Genomic DNA, 17,346 nt, shown 5'->3' with positions numbered 1-17,346 from the left:
TGGGTTGTGCAGGGTCTTTCTTGCTGCGCGTGCCACTTTCTCCACTGGGGTGAGTGCTACTGCTTTTCATTGCCATGCGCGGGTCTCTCACTGCAGTGGCTTCTTTTGTTGGGGAGCGTGGGCTTCCCTGGTAGCTCAGTTGGTAAAGCTGGTAAAGAATCTGCCTGTAATGCAGGAGACCCTGGTTCGATTCCTGAGTTGGGAAGATCCCCTGGAGAAGGGAACAGCTACCCACTCCAGCATTCTGGCCTGGAGAATTCCATGGACTGTATAGTCCATGGGGTCGCAAAGAGTCGGACGTGACTGAGTGACTTTAACACGGGCTTTAGGTGAACAAGCTTCAGTAAGTGCAGCATGCGGGCTCAGCAGTTGTGACACACAGGGTTTAGTGGGATCTTCCCAGAGCAGGGATCAAACCTGTGTCAAATCACTCTGCATTGGCAGGTGGATTCCCATGCACTGTGCCACCAGGGAAGTCCTGATGCATGTCTTAAAGAAAGGCCCTTTCTCATCCGTGCAGCCCCCTCTAGTTCCCCCCTAATCACTCTCCTTAAAAAACAACAACTCATATTAAAATTTTTTTTTTCCTTTCAAATGTTTTCTTTTCATGCAAACTCAAATGTGCTGCTTCCGTTTCCTTGGCCCCTACACAGCCTGACTTTCTCCCCCCAACCTCTGCAGAAGGTGCCCCCGAAGTCTGGGATGACCAGCCAACCGCCCAGCCCAGCTGGTATTTTCCTACCCTTGCTGCCATCCACGCTGAGGAGTCCCAGGCCCAGCCGGCAGCCTAGGAACCCCTGGCAAGCAGCCTTTATCCCTACGTTTTTGTTAATGTTTGTTTGCTTTAATGCTTAATTTTTTTTTCGTTTATTTATTTTTTGTCTGCGCAGCTTGTGATGTCTTAGCTCCCTGACCAAGGACTGAATCCAGGCCCGCAGAGCCCTAACTACTGGACCACGGGGAGGTCCCAATTTCTTATTTTTAAAGTTCCAACCTACTGAGAAATTAACACCTTGTCAATCTAGAACAACACTGGCAGTCATTCCTCATGCACTTCGGTAAGTCCCCTAGTTGGTAGAGGAAGGTTTATGCTATAGCATCTCCTCTCCCATGGCCACAAACCAGCTTCCATGATGGGCCCCTGCTGTCCTCGTTCCTTGCCCCATCCCCACCAGCATTCACCTTTCCTACTCCCAAAAGTACAGCTCATGGCAACCTTTTAAAGAAAATTATTTTAATGGGTGTCCCAGCAAATGCACTTTAAAAAAAGCCCTCTCTGAAAACCAGAGCTAATGAAAATGATTTGCGTTCATGGATTTTTTTTTTTTTAAGCCGTCTCTGGGTCAGAAAGGTATTGTTCTGAACGCTTGAGTTTTGTCTCATGTACTTGTTTTCCTTTAGATTTCCTGAGATCTCAAGGAGAGTTCAAGCCCATTTTCCTCAATGAGAGAGCCTCTGAGCTCGGTGGGGCTCAGCTTCCCGGCCGCTTCCTGCCTTGGATTCTTTCCCGTGAACCAGTCATTGCTTCCATGACACTGACAGGGAACGTTCCACAAAGGCCATGAGCCGGATCACAGCCCACCTGCTATGACAACTCTGTGCTGGAAAACACGTGAGCCAGAGAGCTCTTACCCAGAAGAAACATCTTCAGCTCTCAAGATCACAAGACAGAAAACAACAAAATTCTGTAAAGCAATTATCCTTCAATAAATAAATAAATTAATTAAAAAACAATCTCTCACACATCATTAGTGCAGTTTAGAGGAAGTGTTTCTTTACTCCCACTTTGAATTCAGCCAGCATTTCGATGGGTCTGGATCTTATAAGCACAACCATAGCACATGCATTTGGAAAACAGATGTCTGTGTTCCTCTCTTCCAAAGAGGCTATGGAATGAGGGTTCTCATTCTTCAGGATCCGAGGCGCCCAGAGACCTGGGGCCCGGGAGGGCTGCCAGCCCCTGCCCTCTTGTGCCCGCCAGGCCTGCTTCCTCACCACACTGTTGGCCATACCTTAGTCTGCAGCCACCGTCAGTCCTTGCCCCTGTAGCAGCAAGAACCTTCTAGCTACATTCAGGCACTACACACATCCTGTTCCCAGAAGTGTCATTTCCTCAGCCATCTTTGAACCTTTAATCAGATACACTATGTTCTTTCTTTGTTTTTAACTTATTATGTTGGAGTACAGTTGACTAACAATGTTGTGTTAATTTCAGGTGGACAGCAAAGTGACTCAGTTACACATATACATGCATCTCCTCTTTTTCAAATTCTTTCCCCATTTGGATTGTTACATAACATTGAGCAGAGTTCCCTGTGCTATACGATAGGTCCTTGTTGGTTGCTGCTAAGCTGCTAAGTCACTTCAGTTGTGTCCGACTCTGTGCGACCCCATAGACGACAACCCAAGAGGCTCCCCCGTCCCTGGGATTCTCCAGGCAAGAACACTGGAGTGGGCTGCCATTTCCTTCTCCAATGCATGAAAGTGAAAAGTGAAAGTGAAGTCGCTCAGTCGTGTCCAACTCTTAGCGACCCCGTGGACTGCAGCCTACCAGGCTCCTCTGTCCATGGGATTTTCCAGGCAAGAGTACTGGAGTGGGGTGCCATCGCCTTCTCCCCTTGTTGGTTATCCATCTTAAAAAATGTGTATGTATCACTCCTGAACTCCCTAACTATCCTCTCCCCTGACTCTTCCCCCATGGTAACCATTAGTCCGTTCTCCAAGTCTGTGAGTCTATTTCTGTTTGGTAAATAAGCTCATCTGTATAATTTCTTTTTAGATTCTGCACACAAGTGTGTGTGCTGTGTACGAAGTTGCTTCAGTTGTGTCCGACTCTTTGTGACCCTATGAACTGCAGCCTGCCAGGCTCCTCTGTCCATGAGATTTTCCAGGCAAGAATACTGGAGTGGGTTGCCATGCCCTCTTCCAGGGGATCCTCCCCACCTACAGATCGAACCTATGTCTCTTATATCTCTTGCATTGTTTGGCAGGCGGCAGGTGGGTTCTTTACCACTAGCACCACCTGGAAAGCCCCACATACAAGATATATACCATAATTCTCTTTCTCTGACTTCATCAGTATGATAATCTCTAGGCCCATCCATGTTGCTGCAAATGGCATTATTTCATTATTTTTAATGGCTGAGTAATATTCCATTGTCCTAACCTCTAGAGTACTGTGGCTCAGACGATAAAGTGTCTGCCTGCAAAGCGGGAGACCTGGGTTCAATCCCTGGGTTGGGAAGATCCCTTGGAAAAGAAAATGACAACCCACTCCAGTACTCTTGCCTGGAAAATCCCATGGACAGAGGAGCCTAATAGGCTACAGTCCATGGGGTTGCAAGGAGTTGGACACAACTGAGCAACTTCACTAGTTCAGTTCAGTTCAGTTCAGTCGCTCAGTCATGTCTGACTCTTTGGGACCCCATGAATGGCAGCACGCCAGGCCTCCCTGTCCATCACCATCTCCTGGAGTTCACTCAAACTCATGTCCATCAAGTCAGTGATGCCATCCGGCCATCTCATCCTCTGTCGTCCCCTTCTCCTCCTGCCCCCAATCCCTCCCAGCATCAGAGTCTTTTCCAATGAGTCAACTCTTCGCATCAGATGGCCAAAGTATTGGAGTTTCAGCTTTACATCATTCCTTCCAAAGAAATCCCAGGGCTGATCTCCTTTAGAATGGACTGGTTGGATCTCCTTGCAGTCCAAGGGACTCTCAAGAGCAACTTCACTAAAATAAATACTCCATTGTACATATGTACCACATCTTCTTTATCTATCCAATACTTAATTTTCTTGCTCTAAATACCCCATTGACTCCCACTCCTCTTAAAGCAAAACCTGACTTCCTTACAAAAGTGCCATAAAAGGCCAGGATTGGCCAGCTTTCTGATTCCTGGATCATCACTCCCCCCATCCCCCAACCCCACCCCAGGTTCTCTCTCCTGGGATACACTGAACTGCACCCCACCCCCACCCCTGCTGGTGGGCCATGGTTTGTGTACACCAGTAGAATTATCCTGGTCACAGACATTGGCTGCAGCAGAGGCACATGCCCCCAAATGGTTCAATCCTAGGGCTTTCCTTCCACAGCTTTTCTCCACAGACAAGGCCCTGGACACATGTAGGCTCTGGAGCAGTGGTCCCCAACCTTCGTGGCACCAGGGACTAGTATCATGGAAGATAATTTTTCCATGGACCGGGAGTGGGGTGGGTGGGTTGGGGATGGTTCAGGCAGAAATGTGAGGGACGGGAAGCTGCAGAGGAAGCTTCGCTGGCTTGCCTGCCGCTTACCTCCTGCTATGCGGCCCAGTTCCTAACTGGCCATGAACTGGCCAGTTCTAGAGCGAACCGGGGCAGCTGTGCTGTGACTATAAGAAGGGGCCACCTTGAATGTAGGAGGAGACTAACCTGTGGAGGCCAGACCGGGAACACAGAACCCACATTGCTGGTGACTTCATCAAGTCTCCAGATGAGACCATCCTGAAGCCCACATGTGTTTGATCCACATGGATGGAGACATTCCCTCTGGAAGCGGCTGGCGAGGGACACTGTGTGACTCTCTGTGGCAGGAATCTTGCGTGACAGCTTCTAGAGAGGCCCCAGTTGACCAGCTCCTCACACTATTTCCACATTGTCACAGTACTTACCGCTGTCTGAAGGGGCTCTTTATGCTTTGGGTTGTCAGCTGCTCATGTCTGACCCACTAGAGCAGGGGACTCATCTTTACTTGTTCAAGTTGTTCCTACAGGGGAGGCACACAGTGGGTGCTCAGTGAATAATGGTGCATGCCCGATGACCTGTTCACCAACTCTTTTATTTTGACCAGGCCACGTGGCTCGTGGGATCTTAGTTCCCTGACCAGTGGCCCCTGCAGTGGAAGTACAGAGTCTTAACCACCGGACCACTAGGGAAGTCCCATCACCAAGTGTTTCTTTTCTCTCTGCTGTTGCTGTCCTCACTGCCTGAAACAGTCCCAACCCCTTTTCCCAGCGAACGCTACCCCACTTTCAACTGCAGGTCACTTATCAGATACTCTGAGACCCCTGCCTGGGCCCCCACCTCAAGCTGTCTTTCCCGAGTCCCAGGGAGAGCCCAACTTACAAGACTGATCGCTCTTGGCAGCAAATGTCAGTTCACATCTCTGGCTCCCCATTCTTCATCCATTTGACAGTTTAGCTGAATACCTACTATGAGACAGGCGGTAGGGAGGCTGGGAAAATAGCACTGGGCAAACCACATAAATACTGCAATTCATGGATCTTACATTCTAGTGAGGGAAAGACAGTAACAAGCAAATAAGGAGAAGACATGATCTGACAACTGAATACTCTGAAGCAGAGGAGGGGAGGGGAGGTGGTGGGGGATGAGCAGACAACTGGGGAAGTCAGGGGTGACTTAAAGGGAAAGGTGACATTTGAGCAAAGACTTGAATGAGGTAAGGGAGTAAGCCAAGTAACTAAATACTGAGGTATAAATTTGAGAAACCTCAGCATGTGAATGGTATTTAAAGCCATGAGCTTCTAGGGCATCATGAAGGGAGTAATTGTGGATATACAGGTGGAGTTCAGGACCGAACCTGGGGCCTGGGAAGGTTTAGAGGTTATGGACAAGAGGAGCAACCCATAAAGGAGATAAGGAGCAATGGGAAAGCTGGAAAGAAATCAGGAAAGCCTGGTATCCTAGAAACCAAGACAGGAGAGTTTCAAGGTAGGAAGTAACCAACCATGCCAAATGCCACGGACAAAAGGTTTGAGAAGTGGCCATTGGATGAAGAATATGGGGGTCACTGGTGACTTTGATAAGGGGGCAGAGAATGAAACTGCTAACATGTTGGGATGAATATGTGAAAAGCTGTATGTATCAAGATGCTCTTTGTGGCACTGTTTGTAAGATGGGAAATCTGGAACTTGAATATTCAACAAGAAGAAATTGGTTGTGGCAGATAAGGTACATATAAGCAACAAAACACTATGTAGCCATTAAAATAGTGCTCTAGAATGTGAGAAGTGTTCGATTTATGCTACTAAATGAACAAGCTGGTCACAGAACAACATACACATTATGAACCTATTTTCGTATTTGATATGTTAGTTGCTCAGTCCTGCCTGAACTCTTCGAGATCCCACTGTCCATGGATTTCTCCAGGCAAGAATGCTGGAGTGGGATGCCATTTCCTCCTGCAAGGGATCTTCCCCATCCAGGGATTGAGCCTGTGTCTTCTGCATTGCAGCCAGATTCTTTACCACTGAGCCACCAGAGACGCCCTGTTTGATAGCACAATAGAAGATAAAGCATGGGTTGGCAAACATTTTTTGTAAATGGCCAGACAGTAAATGTTTTAGGCTTTGTGGGCATTCAGCTTTAACGTGGAAGGAGTCATAGACAAAATGTCAATGAACGAGATGGTGGCTATGTTCCAATAAAACATTATTTATGGACCCTGAAATTTGAATTTCATGATTTCCATGTATCATGAAATATTCTGTTTATGTCTCCCCAAGCTTTAAAGTCCAGTGTTCTTGCCTGGAGAATCCCAGGGACGGGGGAGCCTGGTGGGCTGCCGTCTATGGGGTCACACAGAGTCGGACACGACTGAAGTGACTTAGCAGCAAGCTTTAAAAAGAGTATAAAGACCATTCTTTGCCCACTGAGTGCAGGAAAACTAGAATAGGATTGGATTTGATCTGCAGGCCATAGTTTGCCTAGCTATTCATTCCCTGCACCGTGTGTGTTTCCTTGTTGTTGCTTGTTTCCCAAAACACTTACTCTTTAATAGACTAGATAATTTATTTTAAAAATACATTTACTGTTTGTGATCCACACCCCTCTTTTCCCTCTCAGCCTCCAAGAATTCAAGCTCCAGGAGCTGCAAGTTATTTTATTCACTGATGTATCCCAGGCTCCTAGATAAATGCATGGGACACGGTAGCAGATTATTAAAGTTGTTGAATGTATGAATGAATAATATATTAATCAATCCTAAAATAAATCAACTCTGATTATTCATGGGAAGGACTAACGCTGAAGATGACAACTCCAATACTTTGGCCACCTGATGAGAAGAAAAGACACTGATGCTGGGAAAGTCTGAGGGCAAGAAAAGGGGAGGGCAGAGGATGAAAAGGTTGGATAGCATCACTGACTCAATGGACATGAGTTTACGCAAACTCCGGGAGATAGGGAAAGACAGAGAAGCCTGGCAGTTCACGGGGGTCACAAAGAGTCGACACGACTTAGACGTCCGAACAATACCAACTCGTATAATTAGCAACCTAATATACAAAACAACAAACCTATAAACCTTCTTCCGTGAGCCCCCAACCCTAAGAAAGTCCACAACTTCAGAGGATCCTGGCGCCCACTTCTCGAAATCCGCCCCTAAACCCCCCAGCCGAGCACGTGCAGTTCACTCCCCGCGACGCAGCCTTGACGCCACTAGGAGACGCCCAAGCAGCCGCCCGCTAGGCACAAACACCAGTCCCACGTGACCGGTGTCGCACCCGGTGAGCGTCACGTGACGGACTCAGTTTTCCTCCAATCGTTGCACACGTTATGGGGATTCCACCCAGGACCTGACCTGAGTCTTAAAACAACCTATGCCCCCGCCAGCCAAACTGGCCAGCTCCGTCAGCAAGCTGGGCAGCGGTGTCTCTTAAGAACCTACTCGTAAAGCCGCTTCGGGGAAGACCGGGCCCACAACGTGCTCAATCCCGGAAGTGACGGCTCCCAGAGGGGCCGGAAGTGGCAGTGGAGGGAGGGAAGATGGCGGAGGTGGTGAGTCCGGTGCCCGGGGCGGGGCGGAGGGAGCCAGGGGAGGTGGGTAGAGCCCGAGGCCCCCCAGTAGCCGACCCTGGCGCCGCGCTGTCTCCCCAGGGGGAGATAATCGAGGGCTGCCGCCTGCCCGTGCTGCGGCGGAACCAGGACAACGAAGATGAGTGGCGTGAGTGACGTCGGGGGGCGGGGCTAAGGAACCTGAGGGCGAGGGGCGGGGGGAGAGTCAACCGAACCCCGGGGAGGGGGTGGGGCCTCTAGAATTCTGGAGCGGGCGGGGCGCAGATACTCAGGAGGGGCGTGGCTTTTAGCCTTTAGAACTGGACAGGGCAGGGCTTGAAGAGGGGATGGCACTTGGTGACTAACCCGGGCTTGTGAGAGCGGTTCCAAGTGCTGGGGCTTTAGGGTTCGGGCCTGGTGGTGGAGTGCGGGTCGTAGGAGGGTGGAGCTTCATGGCCTGGCCCGTCTAAGGCCCTTGCCTTTGCTGTTCCCACAGCACTCGCTGAGATTCTGAGCGTGAAGGACATCAGTGGCCGGAAGCTTTTCTACGTCCATTACATTGATTGTGAGTTCTGGACCGGGATGAGGTGGGGCTGGAGGGTTGGGGGGCAGCCTCTGGCTGCCCTTCCTGAGCCATACCCACTGCTGCAGTCAACAAACGCCTGGATGAATGGGTGACCCACGAGCGGCTGGACCTGAAGAAGATCCAGTTCCCCAAGAAAGAGGCCAAGACCCCCACCAAGAACGGGCTTCCTGGGTCCCGACCCGGCTCTCCAGAGAGAGAGGTGGTGAGTAGGTCCCCTGCTTCACCTCTTCTCTCCTGCCTACTTTTAAAATCTCTTGGCCTCAGTGGCTCCCAGATGGGCAAGAGGCTGTGCCCTCCCACCCTGGCTTCAACTTGTAAAGGATGGGGGCCAAACTGCAGATGTAGTTCCAGAGTCCACTGACTGTACCTGTGTCCTTGAGAGGGCAGAGGGTGGGGTTTGATCACTCCATGCCGAGGGGGCCCTACTCCCCTTCCCCATCCCACCACCAACCCAGCCCCAGAGGAAGACCCTGGACCTATCTCTACAGCCGGCCTCCGCCCAGGCCAGCGGGAAGACCTTGCCAATCCCGGTTCAGATCACACTCCGCTTCAACCTGCCCAAGGAGCGGGAGGCCATTCCCGGTGGCGAGCCTGACCAGCCGCTCTCCTCCAGCTCCTGCCTGCAGCCCAACCACCGCTCAACGGTACCCTCAGCAATTCCAGGGACCTTGCTTTCCTCTCAGGTCCCGCCTTCTCTACCTTCTGACCCACCTGTCCTGGTTTCTCTCTGCAGAAACGGAAGGTGGAGGTGGTTTCACCAGCAACTCCAGTGCCCAGCGAGACTGCCCCGGCCTCAGTTTTCCCCCAGGTGAGTCCCCCAAGCCATCTCTTCTGCCCTCCTACCCTCTGGTAGCCCCTTTTGGGCTCACCTCACAGCCACCCCTTCTGTCCCTCCCGTATCATTTGCAGAATGGATCAGCCCGGAGGGCAGTGGCAGCTCAGCCGGGGCGGAAGCGGAAATCGAATTGCTTGGGCACTGATGAGGTAGGTCTGGGGGAGGAGGGAAGCTGGGTGAAATGAAGGGGACATAAGGAGGGCACGGGGTTTAGTGACTGCTTTAAAAATGAACAAGGGGTACTGGGCAGAAAGGGTGCTGGAATTAGGAGTGAGGCGGCACCGATTGAGGTCCCGCGCTAGGCGCTCTTTTTCACCTTCCAGGTGAAAACCATCCAAGTCTTGGTTTCCTCAGTTGGCAAATGGGGATTACAGTGCCCCTCCTAAGGGGGCCACTGTTAGGTGGACACGGAAGCCTGCGGAAGGGCTGTGAGCTGTAGAGTGTGCTGCTTGAGTTGTCTTCTGTAACCTGGTATCTTTCACGGGCCCTGGGCAGGACTCCCAGGACAGCTCAGATGGAATCCCGTCCGCTCCTCGCATGACTGGGAGCCTGGTATCTGACCGGAGCCACGACGACATCGTCACCCGGATGAAGAACATCGAGTGCATTGAGCTGGGCCGGCACCGCCTCAAGCCCTGGTACTTCTCCCCGTACCCTCAGGAGCTCACCGCGCTGCCTGTCCTCTACCTCTGCGAGTTCTGCCTCAAGTATGGCCGAAGCCTCAAGTGTCTGCAGCGTCATTTGGTATGGGGAATCCCAGGGGTCACCCTCCTAGCAGCCCCCACCCCCCACCTCAGCCCCTGTGCCTGATTCTCCTGTCTTCCTCAGACCAAGTGTGACCTGCGACATCCTCCCGGCAACGAGATCTACCGCAAGGGCACCATCTCCTTCTTTGAGATTGACGGACGTAAGAACAAGGTCAGTGGCCGAGGGGCAGTGGGAAGGCTTTGGTGCCGGGAGTCTGGGGGAGTCGAGTGAGTAGCTGCTTCCAGCTCAGGAAGACACTGACCGTTACAGCTGACAGATCTCTTCACCGCATTTACTGCATTCCTGCCGTAGGGCGGGTGCTGGTAGATACAGAGTGACCAGGAATTTGACAAAATCTCTGTTCTCTGAGAGCTCACAGGGGAAGACAAACAGGCCAGTAGCAGTTTGGATCCCACTGTGATATGTTTCATGAGAAAAGTGGGCTGTCAGGATCCTGGGGTGATCAGCAAGGCTTCAGAGAGGAGGTAACCTCTGAACCTTGACACAGGGGTAGGGTGGGCACAGGAATCCCCAGCAGTGGGTTCTGAAGGGCAGGAGTGGGTGTCCTGGCAAAGCCCAGAGACCCTGCAGGTTCAGTTCCAGACCACTGTGATAAGGTGAATGTTGAAATAAAGCAGTCACGCAAGTTTTTCTGGTTTCCCAGACTATATAAGTTATATTTATGTTGTGCCATAGTCTACTAAGGGTGCAATAACAGTATCTAAAGAAAATTACAGTGGTAACCTCAAGAATCACTGATTACTGTAACAAATACAATAATAATGAAAAGGTTTGGAATATTATTGCGAGAATTATGAAAAGGTGACAGAGATGCAACATGAGCAAATGCTGTTGGGAAAATGGCACTGATAACTCAAGGCAGGGTTTGCCACAAACCTTTGTTAAAAAGCAATCTCTGAAAGCCAGTAAAGTGAGGTGTGCCTGTGCAGACAGCGAGCATCGAAGAGCTGTCCTTCCAGCTGGAGTGCAGACAGGATGAAGGCAGGCTCTGTTACAAGGACAGAGTTCAGGTGGTGGGACTGAGGTCAGCTGGGAAGGGGGAACGCTACAGGTCTGGGGCTTCACATCTGCCTTATTCTGGCTGTGGGGAGGAAGAAGGGAGTAGCCTGCAAGGACCTTCAAGAGTGAAAGGCCTCCATCCCTGGGTCCTGGAGGGTGGGGAGGGAAGGACAATCACTGACTGGCAGGAGAGAGCTCTGGCTTGAGTGCTGGGGGAGCTTAAGAGAAAGATGCTATTTTAACCACCGTTAACTGTGTTAGGTGCGGGCTTGGGTATCCCAAGTGGCCACGCCTGCTGCTGCTGCTGCTAAGTCACTTCAGTCGTGTCCGACTCTGTGCGACCCCATAGACGGCAGCCCACCAGGCTCCTGTCCATGGGATTCTCCAGGCAAGAACACTGGAGTGGGTTGCCATTTCCTTCTCCAGTGCATGAAAGTGAGAGTGAAGTCGCTCAGTCGTGTCCAACTCTTAGCAACCCCTTGGACTGCAGCCCACCAGGCTCCTCCGTCCGTGGGATTCTCCAGGCAGGAGTACTGGAGTGGGGTGCCATTGCCTTCTCCGAGCCTAGCAGCTGCTTAAAAAGCCTCTGGTGATATGCAGGAGAGTTGTGAGCATGGAGTACAGTAGCAAGATGAATTTTACTGGGCCAGCCCTTGAGAGACCCCAGACTTCTTCACCCATGTTGTAGACAAGCCGATGTGTTTTCAGGACGTGTGACTGGGGAAGAGAGTACTGTGGCTTTTTGACAGCCGGACTCCTGAGACTGTCACACAGGCAGAGCTTTTCTCATAAGCCTTGGTCAGTCTTCCTGGTCACACATCAGTTTGCTGACTGGTAACTGGCAGAGGGCAGTGGAGGCCTCCAGGCTAGTGAGGTGGAGGTGCGGGGAGTAGGGGCACACCTGCCCAGCTCACCGGAGGTCGGTGCCTGAACACCGTCACAGCTGGGGCAGGGGCTCCTGCACGCTGAGAAGGGCTCATGCCTAGGGACAGCCTGGCCCATGGATGGGTTCAGGCCTCAGGGAGGAAGGCTTACCCCTTTCAGCCTGGGGGACAAAGAAGCTCCAGGCTGACACCAGCCTGACGGCCACACTCCAGGAGAGCTACCCGAGGTGGTGACAGACCTTGTCTTTTGCAGAGTTATTCCCAAAACCTGTGTCTTCTGGCTAAGTGTTTCCTCGATCACAAGACGTTGTACTATGACACAGACCCTTTCCTCTTCTACGTCATGACAGAGTACGACTGCAAGGGCTTCCATATAGTGGGCTACTTCTCCAAGGTGAGCGCTCCTGCAGGCGGTCCCTCAGTCCCGCCCTGAGCTGGGTCCCTCCCCTCACGCTCACTCCGGCCTGGCTTTTCCAGGAAAAGGAGTCCACGGAAGACTACAACGTGGCCTGCATCCTGACCCTGCCCCCCTACCAGCGCCGGGGCTATGGCAAGCTGCTGATCGAGTTCAGTGAGTACTCACGCTGCTGGCCCGGGGTCGGGGCGGGAGCAGGCAGGCCCAGGCCCCGGGGCTGCACATACGGACACACGGGGCTGCCATGTTCCCAGCTCTGGCCTTTGCAGTCCAGTCACCGGGGAAACTGGCCAGAAATAAAGGTGGGCCCCTCCCAAGGTTCTCTCCGTTCTGGGGTGACTCCCCTGCTCGTCTGCACTAGGCTCTCAGTCCCTCATAGTTCCTTGGCCATGGTGCTGAGCACCACTCAGCCTGACTCATCAGCCCCTGCCCAGGGCCATGGGCAGAAGCTGAGTGAGCCACTCTTGCTCAGCTGTCTGGTCCTGTGCCGTTGTACACGTTGCTAGGCAAGGACCTGTGGCTCATTTCCCCACTTGTCACCTGAGCCTTGCGGACAGTGGATGTCACATCAACATGATTCACAGGGGATCTGGCCTCTGCCCCTTGTCACATGTGAACTCCACACTGGCCCCCAAGGTCCCCTTCACTGCCCAGCCTCCTCCCCTCATTCTGTTCACCTCACCGTTCACTGCACCCTTGGGATAACCAAGCTCTGACCTGGGAGATGAGGAGGGAGCCTTGGCTCCCTGATGAAGGCGTGGAGGCCTGACTTGATCACGGGTCACCTTGAGAAATTTTATTGGTAGAAAGATGCCAAGATTGCGTCATGTCTTCAGGAAGCCCTCTGCCTGGCAGGGCAGGAGGATGCTTAGGAAACTCAGCTTAAGCCTTGGAGCTCAGACCCAGTGGAGACGGGATGTGTGTGGGGCCACCAAGGAGACGTGCTCGTTGTGCCTGGCAGGAGCAGACAGGATACCAGAAGCACCAGTCCAGGCAGCTTCTGAGGGCGGGGGTGTTCACTGGGAGGGGCCAGGAGTCCCTGTCGCTAAGGAGGCAAGCATGGCCTCCAGCTGATCGGTCAGGACTCTGCACGCCGGCCCAGCAAAGCTCAGTGAGAACTCCAGTGTGCCCCTTCTCTCTTCCCTGCTTCCTGCCTCCAAAGCAGAGGCCTCTCTGTCCTCCCCACCAGGCTGTTAGGTGGAAGTCACAGGAGGCTGGGCAAGAGGGTCAGACTGGCTAATAAAGACGTATCAAGGGGAAAGCAGAAAGGCTACGCTCCAACACAAGGCTTGTGATGAGTGAGGGTGAAGGGCTTCTAGAAATAGTGGAGACATCTCAGGGCCCTGATGGGAAAAATGAAGACTCTGTCCAACAGATGTGAAACCACTCAGGGTTTTGCAGGGCCTGAGGGTCTCACCAGGAACTGCCTGCCAGTGCCCAGTGGTGACCCAGGTAGAGAAGGGCAGAGCAGTAGAATTGGGAGGGTGAGAGCCCTGGCAAAGGCAGTTACAGCTGAGGAATGGCCTCCTCTGACTGGGAAGTGCTTTGGCATCGCTCTGCTTACTTCCTCCCAGCCACCCAGCCTGGTCTTAGAGCCGCTGATTCTTCTCTGCTCACAGCTGGGGGACTGTTGTGACTGAGAATCTGAGCATCCTCAGGCCTGGACTAGAGGTGGGGCCTGGCCCACTCTTCTCCTCATATACCCAGACAGAGTCTGGTAGGACCGAGGAAAACTGGAGGCACTTTCATTCCATAAGCCATTCTCTGCACTTCCCTGTCCCACCTGTAAGCCCTTGCTGGCTCCTGGTGACTGTAGCTTCAGCGCACAGCTGAAGAGTAGGCGTGCTAGTCCTTTACGATGAAACTAAGGCACCGAACAGACAAGCTACATACCCCGACCACAGAACCACCACGTGGCAGGCCCGAGACAGGACCATGCAGTCTGCCCGGTAGCCTGCGTTCTTAAGACACTAGTGACATAATACTGTGATCGTTTATCCACTTCCTCCTGCTCCACTGCTTTAGGCTATGAACTCTCCAAAGTGGAAGGGAAAACGGGGACCCCTGAGAAGCCCCTCTCAGACCTTGGCCTCCTGTCCTACCGAAGCTACTGGTCCCAGACCATCCTGGAGATCTTGATGGGGCTGAAGTCAGAGAGCGGGGAGAGGCCACAGATCACCATCAAGTGAGCCTGGCCCTGCCTACCCGGGGGTGCATGGCATGACCTTCTGTTCTCGGGCTTTCTCACTCCTTGGGGCCTGGGGAAGAGATGGAGGCCCCTGGGGGATCTGATCTTTGCCCTCCCACAGTGAGATCAGTGAAATTACCAGCATCAAGAAGGAGGATGTCATATCCACTCTGCAATACCTCAACCTCATCAACTACTACAAGGTAGGGAGGCAGGCAGGGGGAGACAGGTGTGTGCAGGGATGCCGAGTGCAGGCCTGCGTGGGCTGACCTGCCTGGCCCCATCTCCTGTCCAGGGCCAGTATATCCTCACCCTGTCGGAAGACATCGTGGATGGGCACGAACGGGCTATGCTCAAACGGCTTCTTCGGATCGACTCCAAGTGTCTGCACTTCACTCCCAAGGACTGGAGCAAGAGGGGAAAGTGGTGACCGGACACTGCCCTGGGAATGCCGGCAAAGGCAGCAGAACTGAAGCTGGCAGCCATCCCGCCCCCAGCGGGGTCTCCAAGAGGCACACCAAGGGAGACAGGGCTGAGGACCACTCCAGAAGGAGAGGACGGGCCTGGTCAAGGCCGGCTGGTGCCCAGCACCAAGGCGAGCTCAGGGCTCACGGCAGCTCCACGGTCAAATGGCTGCAGGCCCAGGCCTGCTGTGAACCAGGGACCAGAGGGAGCCAGGCAGCTGTGTACAGTGAGATGGGGGTGGGGGTACCTTGCACAGAGGACTGGCGGCTGTACAAATTTCTTTTGTAAAGTAGGAGCTGAGGTGTGGTGGGAACTGGCTGCAAAATTCTGGCCTCTTCTGCCCCATTGCCCCCTGGCAATAAATTGTTTCTAGAGGTCAGAGCTACGGAAGGTTCTTGTGGGAGAAGGGGCAGTGTTGGCAGACTCACAGGTTCTGTGAAAAGCTCCTTTATTGGGTGAAGGACTCTGGCTTCACACTGAAGAGGTTTCCTGGGGTTTGGGGTTCGGTGGCTTTCAATGTCAAGCTCTGGTTCTCAGTCTTCGGGTACCTGTGCGTGAATCTGCAACAGGAATCACCTCTATTATTGGATTTCTGCAGTATAGTGACTTGGTGGCCCAGATATTCAGAATCATAGCCCTTCTAGAAGGCCAGAGAAGTGTGCTGAGGAAGCCATGCTGTCCCTACCCAGTCTAATCCTCCAGTCAGACTGGGTCTCCATCTGCCCCAAGGTTCGCCCCAGCCCCAAATTAACTCCGGCGGGGCGGGGCGGGGGCGGTGTTAGATAAAGCCTGGGAAGAAAGCCCATCCATCTACTCACCGCTGCAGCGAGGCTGGGCCAGCTTAGGGCCCCACGCAGTTTGGCATCCGGACCAGGGATAGATTCCAGGCCCCACACGGTGAAGCTGCTGAAACTGGCTGTGGCTCCCATAAAGCGGTCCTGGGGACGGGAAGGGGCCCCGGCTCAGCATCCGGGCTGCGGTTCCCACCCGCGCTCCCTTCCAACCCTATCCCCTAGTGCTCACGCAGTCCCGCTCCAGCGCCTCTGGAGGTTCCAGCAGTTCCTGCTCCTGTCGCTCGTGGTCATCCTGCTTCCCCATCAACACCTCTGCCTTCTCTTCTGTCACCACATATCCCACGAAGCCGGGCGGCACCACCACCTCCTCGCCACGTAGACTACGGCCCCGAAACGACGCTTCTAGTCCTGGAGGAGGCAGGCGCAGGGAGGGCCTTAGTGAGGGTCTGATCCAGGCCTAAGGGAGCAAGCCCGGCAGCGGGCCTCCCGCCGCCTCCGGTGGACCACGATCCCCAGGAGGCCTGGCGCCGTTCCTGGCGGAGGAGAGCGCGATGCCGGCGCGGGGGCTGCTGGGAGCCGTAGTCCGGCCGCGAGCGCTCACCGTCACGACCCATACGGATGGCTGGGGTGAAGAAGCGCCCCACCGGCGTGGGCCGGTTAACCGGGACCTCGCAGGGAAGAAGGTGCAGCGAGGCGGGGGCGGGATCGCGCAGCGTATCAGGGCGCAGGTGGACGCGGCGTTTGTCGATGGTTTCCTCGTAGCTATTCTCCATAGTCCGTCACGACTCTGCAGCTCGCAGGCTGAGGCCAAAGCTGGCGCGTAAAGCGCGCGGAGCCTGTCGGGGGCAGTCAGCGCAGAGCCTCGTGGGAAGCGTAGTTCTTCTCTGAGGCGTCTCTGTAATCCTGCCTCCCGGCGTTCCAGTCCCAGGGTTTTTTTTCCCTTGAATTCCCCGCCCCCGCCCCCGCCCGAAATACATTCTTACTGTTAAAAAACGATCTCTAAGAGTACACTTTTTACATTGATTAGTACAAAGTGTTGTGCTTTGTTTGTGGTGTGTGCAAAGAAGGGATATCAACCATTCTTCACCTGTGAAGATATTTTATCCGAGTTTGTCTTCCAAACCTGTATATTGGTCATTTTTATTACAGAGAAGAGTTTTATTTATTTATTTTTTAGTCACATATTCAATGTATCTGCCTTTTCTTTTCAGGCCTAGTTTTCACAGTACTCTTTCCTTGTTCATTTCTTAAAGTTAGTCGCACAGTCGTGTCCGACTCTTTGCGATACCAAGGACTGTGGCCCGCCAGGCTCCTCTGTCCATGAAATTCTCCAGGCAAGAGTACTGGAGTGGGTTGCCATTTCCTTCTCCAGGGGATCTTCCCACCCCAGGGATCTAACCCGGGTCTCCTGCATTGCAGGCAGATTCTTTACCAACTGAGCTACTAACTCTTCTCTAATGTTAATATGTCTGGATACCCAACTTAGATAGATTTTGACAAGTACTCTCATAAAACGAACTCATACAAAACTGGTAATTAAGATTGAAATTGCATTTAATTTATAGATTTGAGAAAGAGAAAAACATCCTTAGACTTCCAAGATCTGGCTTTGGTGGTCTGTTGAACAGGAACAATTTCA

At 52.9% G+C, this 17,346-nt stretch overlaps 2 protein-coding genes and 1 long non-coding RNA gene across 9 annotated transcripts; 1 reads left to right on the top strand and 2 right to left on the bottom strand.

The window, feature by feature from the left end:
- Positions 1-1,512: 1,512 nt before the first annotated feature.
- On the bottom strand, positions 1,513-7,739 carry LOC113885850. Of its 4 annotated transcripts, none has more exons than XR_003509339.1 (4): positions 7,667-7,729; positions 5,104-5,186; positions 4,650-4,744; positions 1,513-1,601 (listed from the first exon to the last, which is right to left on the bottom strand). It is a non-coding gene; the product is annotated as an uncharacterized LOC113885850 (long non-coding RNA). The 4 variants fall into 4 exon arrangements; XR_003509338.1 differs by having other exon boundaries at positions 1,566-1,653; positions 5,104-5,189; positions 7,667-7,739; XR_003509336.1 differs by having other exon boundaries at positions 1,566-1,653.
- Positions 7,684-15,294, top strand: KAT5 (lysine acetyltransferase 5). 4 transcript variants are annotated; one of them, XM_027531586.1, is made up of 14 exons: positions 7,684-7,776; positions 7,876-7,942; positions 8,270-8,338; positions 8,425-8,561; positions 8,848-9,003; positions 9,093-9,167; positions 9,269-9,343; positions 9,690-9,938; positions 10,023-10,112; positions 12,099-12,239; positions 12,323-12,416; positions 14,286-14,445; positions 14,570-14,651; positions 14,744-15,294. In XM_027531586.1, the coding sequence occupies exons 1-14, from the start codon at positions 7,765-7,767 to the stop codon at positions 14,876-14,878; spliced, it is 1,542 nt and encodes a 513-aa protein (XP_027387387.1). In that variant the 5' UTR covers positions 7,684-7,764; the 3' UTR covers positions 14,879-15,294. The 4 variants fall into 4 exon arrangements, with proteins under 4 accessions (XP_027387387.1, XP_027387389.1, XP_027387386.1 ...); XM_027531588.1 differs by lacking the exon at positions 8,848-9,003; XM_027531585.1 differs by having other exon boundaries at positions 7,718-7,942.
- Positions 15,295-15,344: 50 nt separating this feature from the next.
- On the bottom strand, positions 15,345-16,555 carry RNASEH2C (ribonuclease H2 subunit C). The gene is made up of 4 exons (XM_027531589.1): positions 16,309-16,555; positions 15,937-16,115; positions 15,732-15,851; positions 15,345-15,473 (listed from the first exon to the last, which is right to left on the bottom strand). Exons 1-4 carry the CDS (start codon positions 16,478-16,480, stop codon positions 15,447-15,449), a joined length of 498 nt encoding a protein of 165 aa, XP_027387390.1. The 5' UTR covers positions 16,481-16,555; the 3' UTR covers positions 15,345-15,446.
- Between the last annotated feature and the right edge of the window lie 791 nt (positions 16,556-17,346).

This window comes from Bos indicus x Bos taurus, chromosome 29 (genome assembly GCF_003369695.1).
Source record: "Bos indicus x Bos taurus breed Angus x Brahman F1 hybrid chromosome 29, Bos_hybrid_MaternalHap_v2.0, whole genome shotgun sequence".
NCBI lineage: Eukaryota > Metazoa > Chordata > Mammalia > Artiodactyla > Bovidae > Bos > Bos indicus x Bos taurus.
This window is presented reverse-complemented; position numbering and strand designations above follow the sequence as displayed.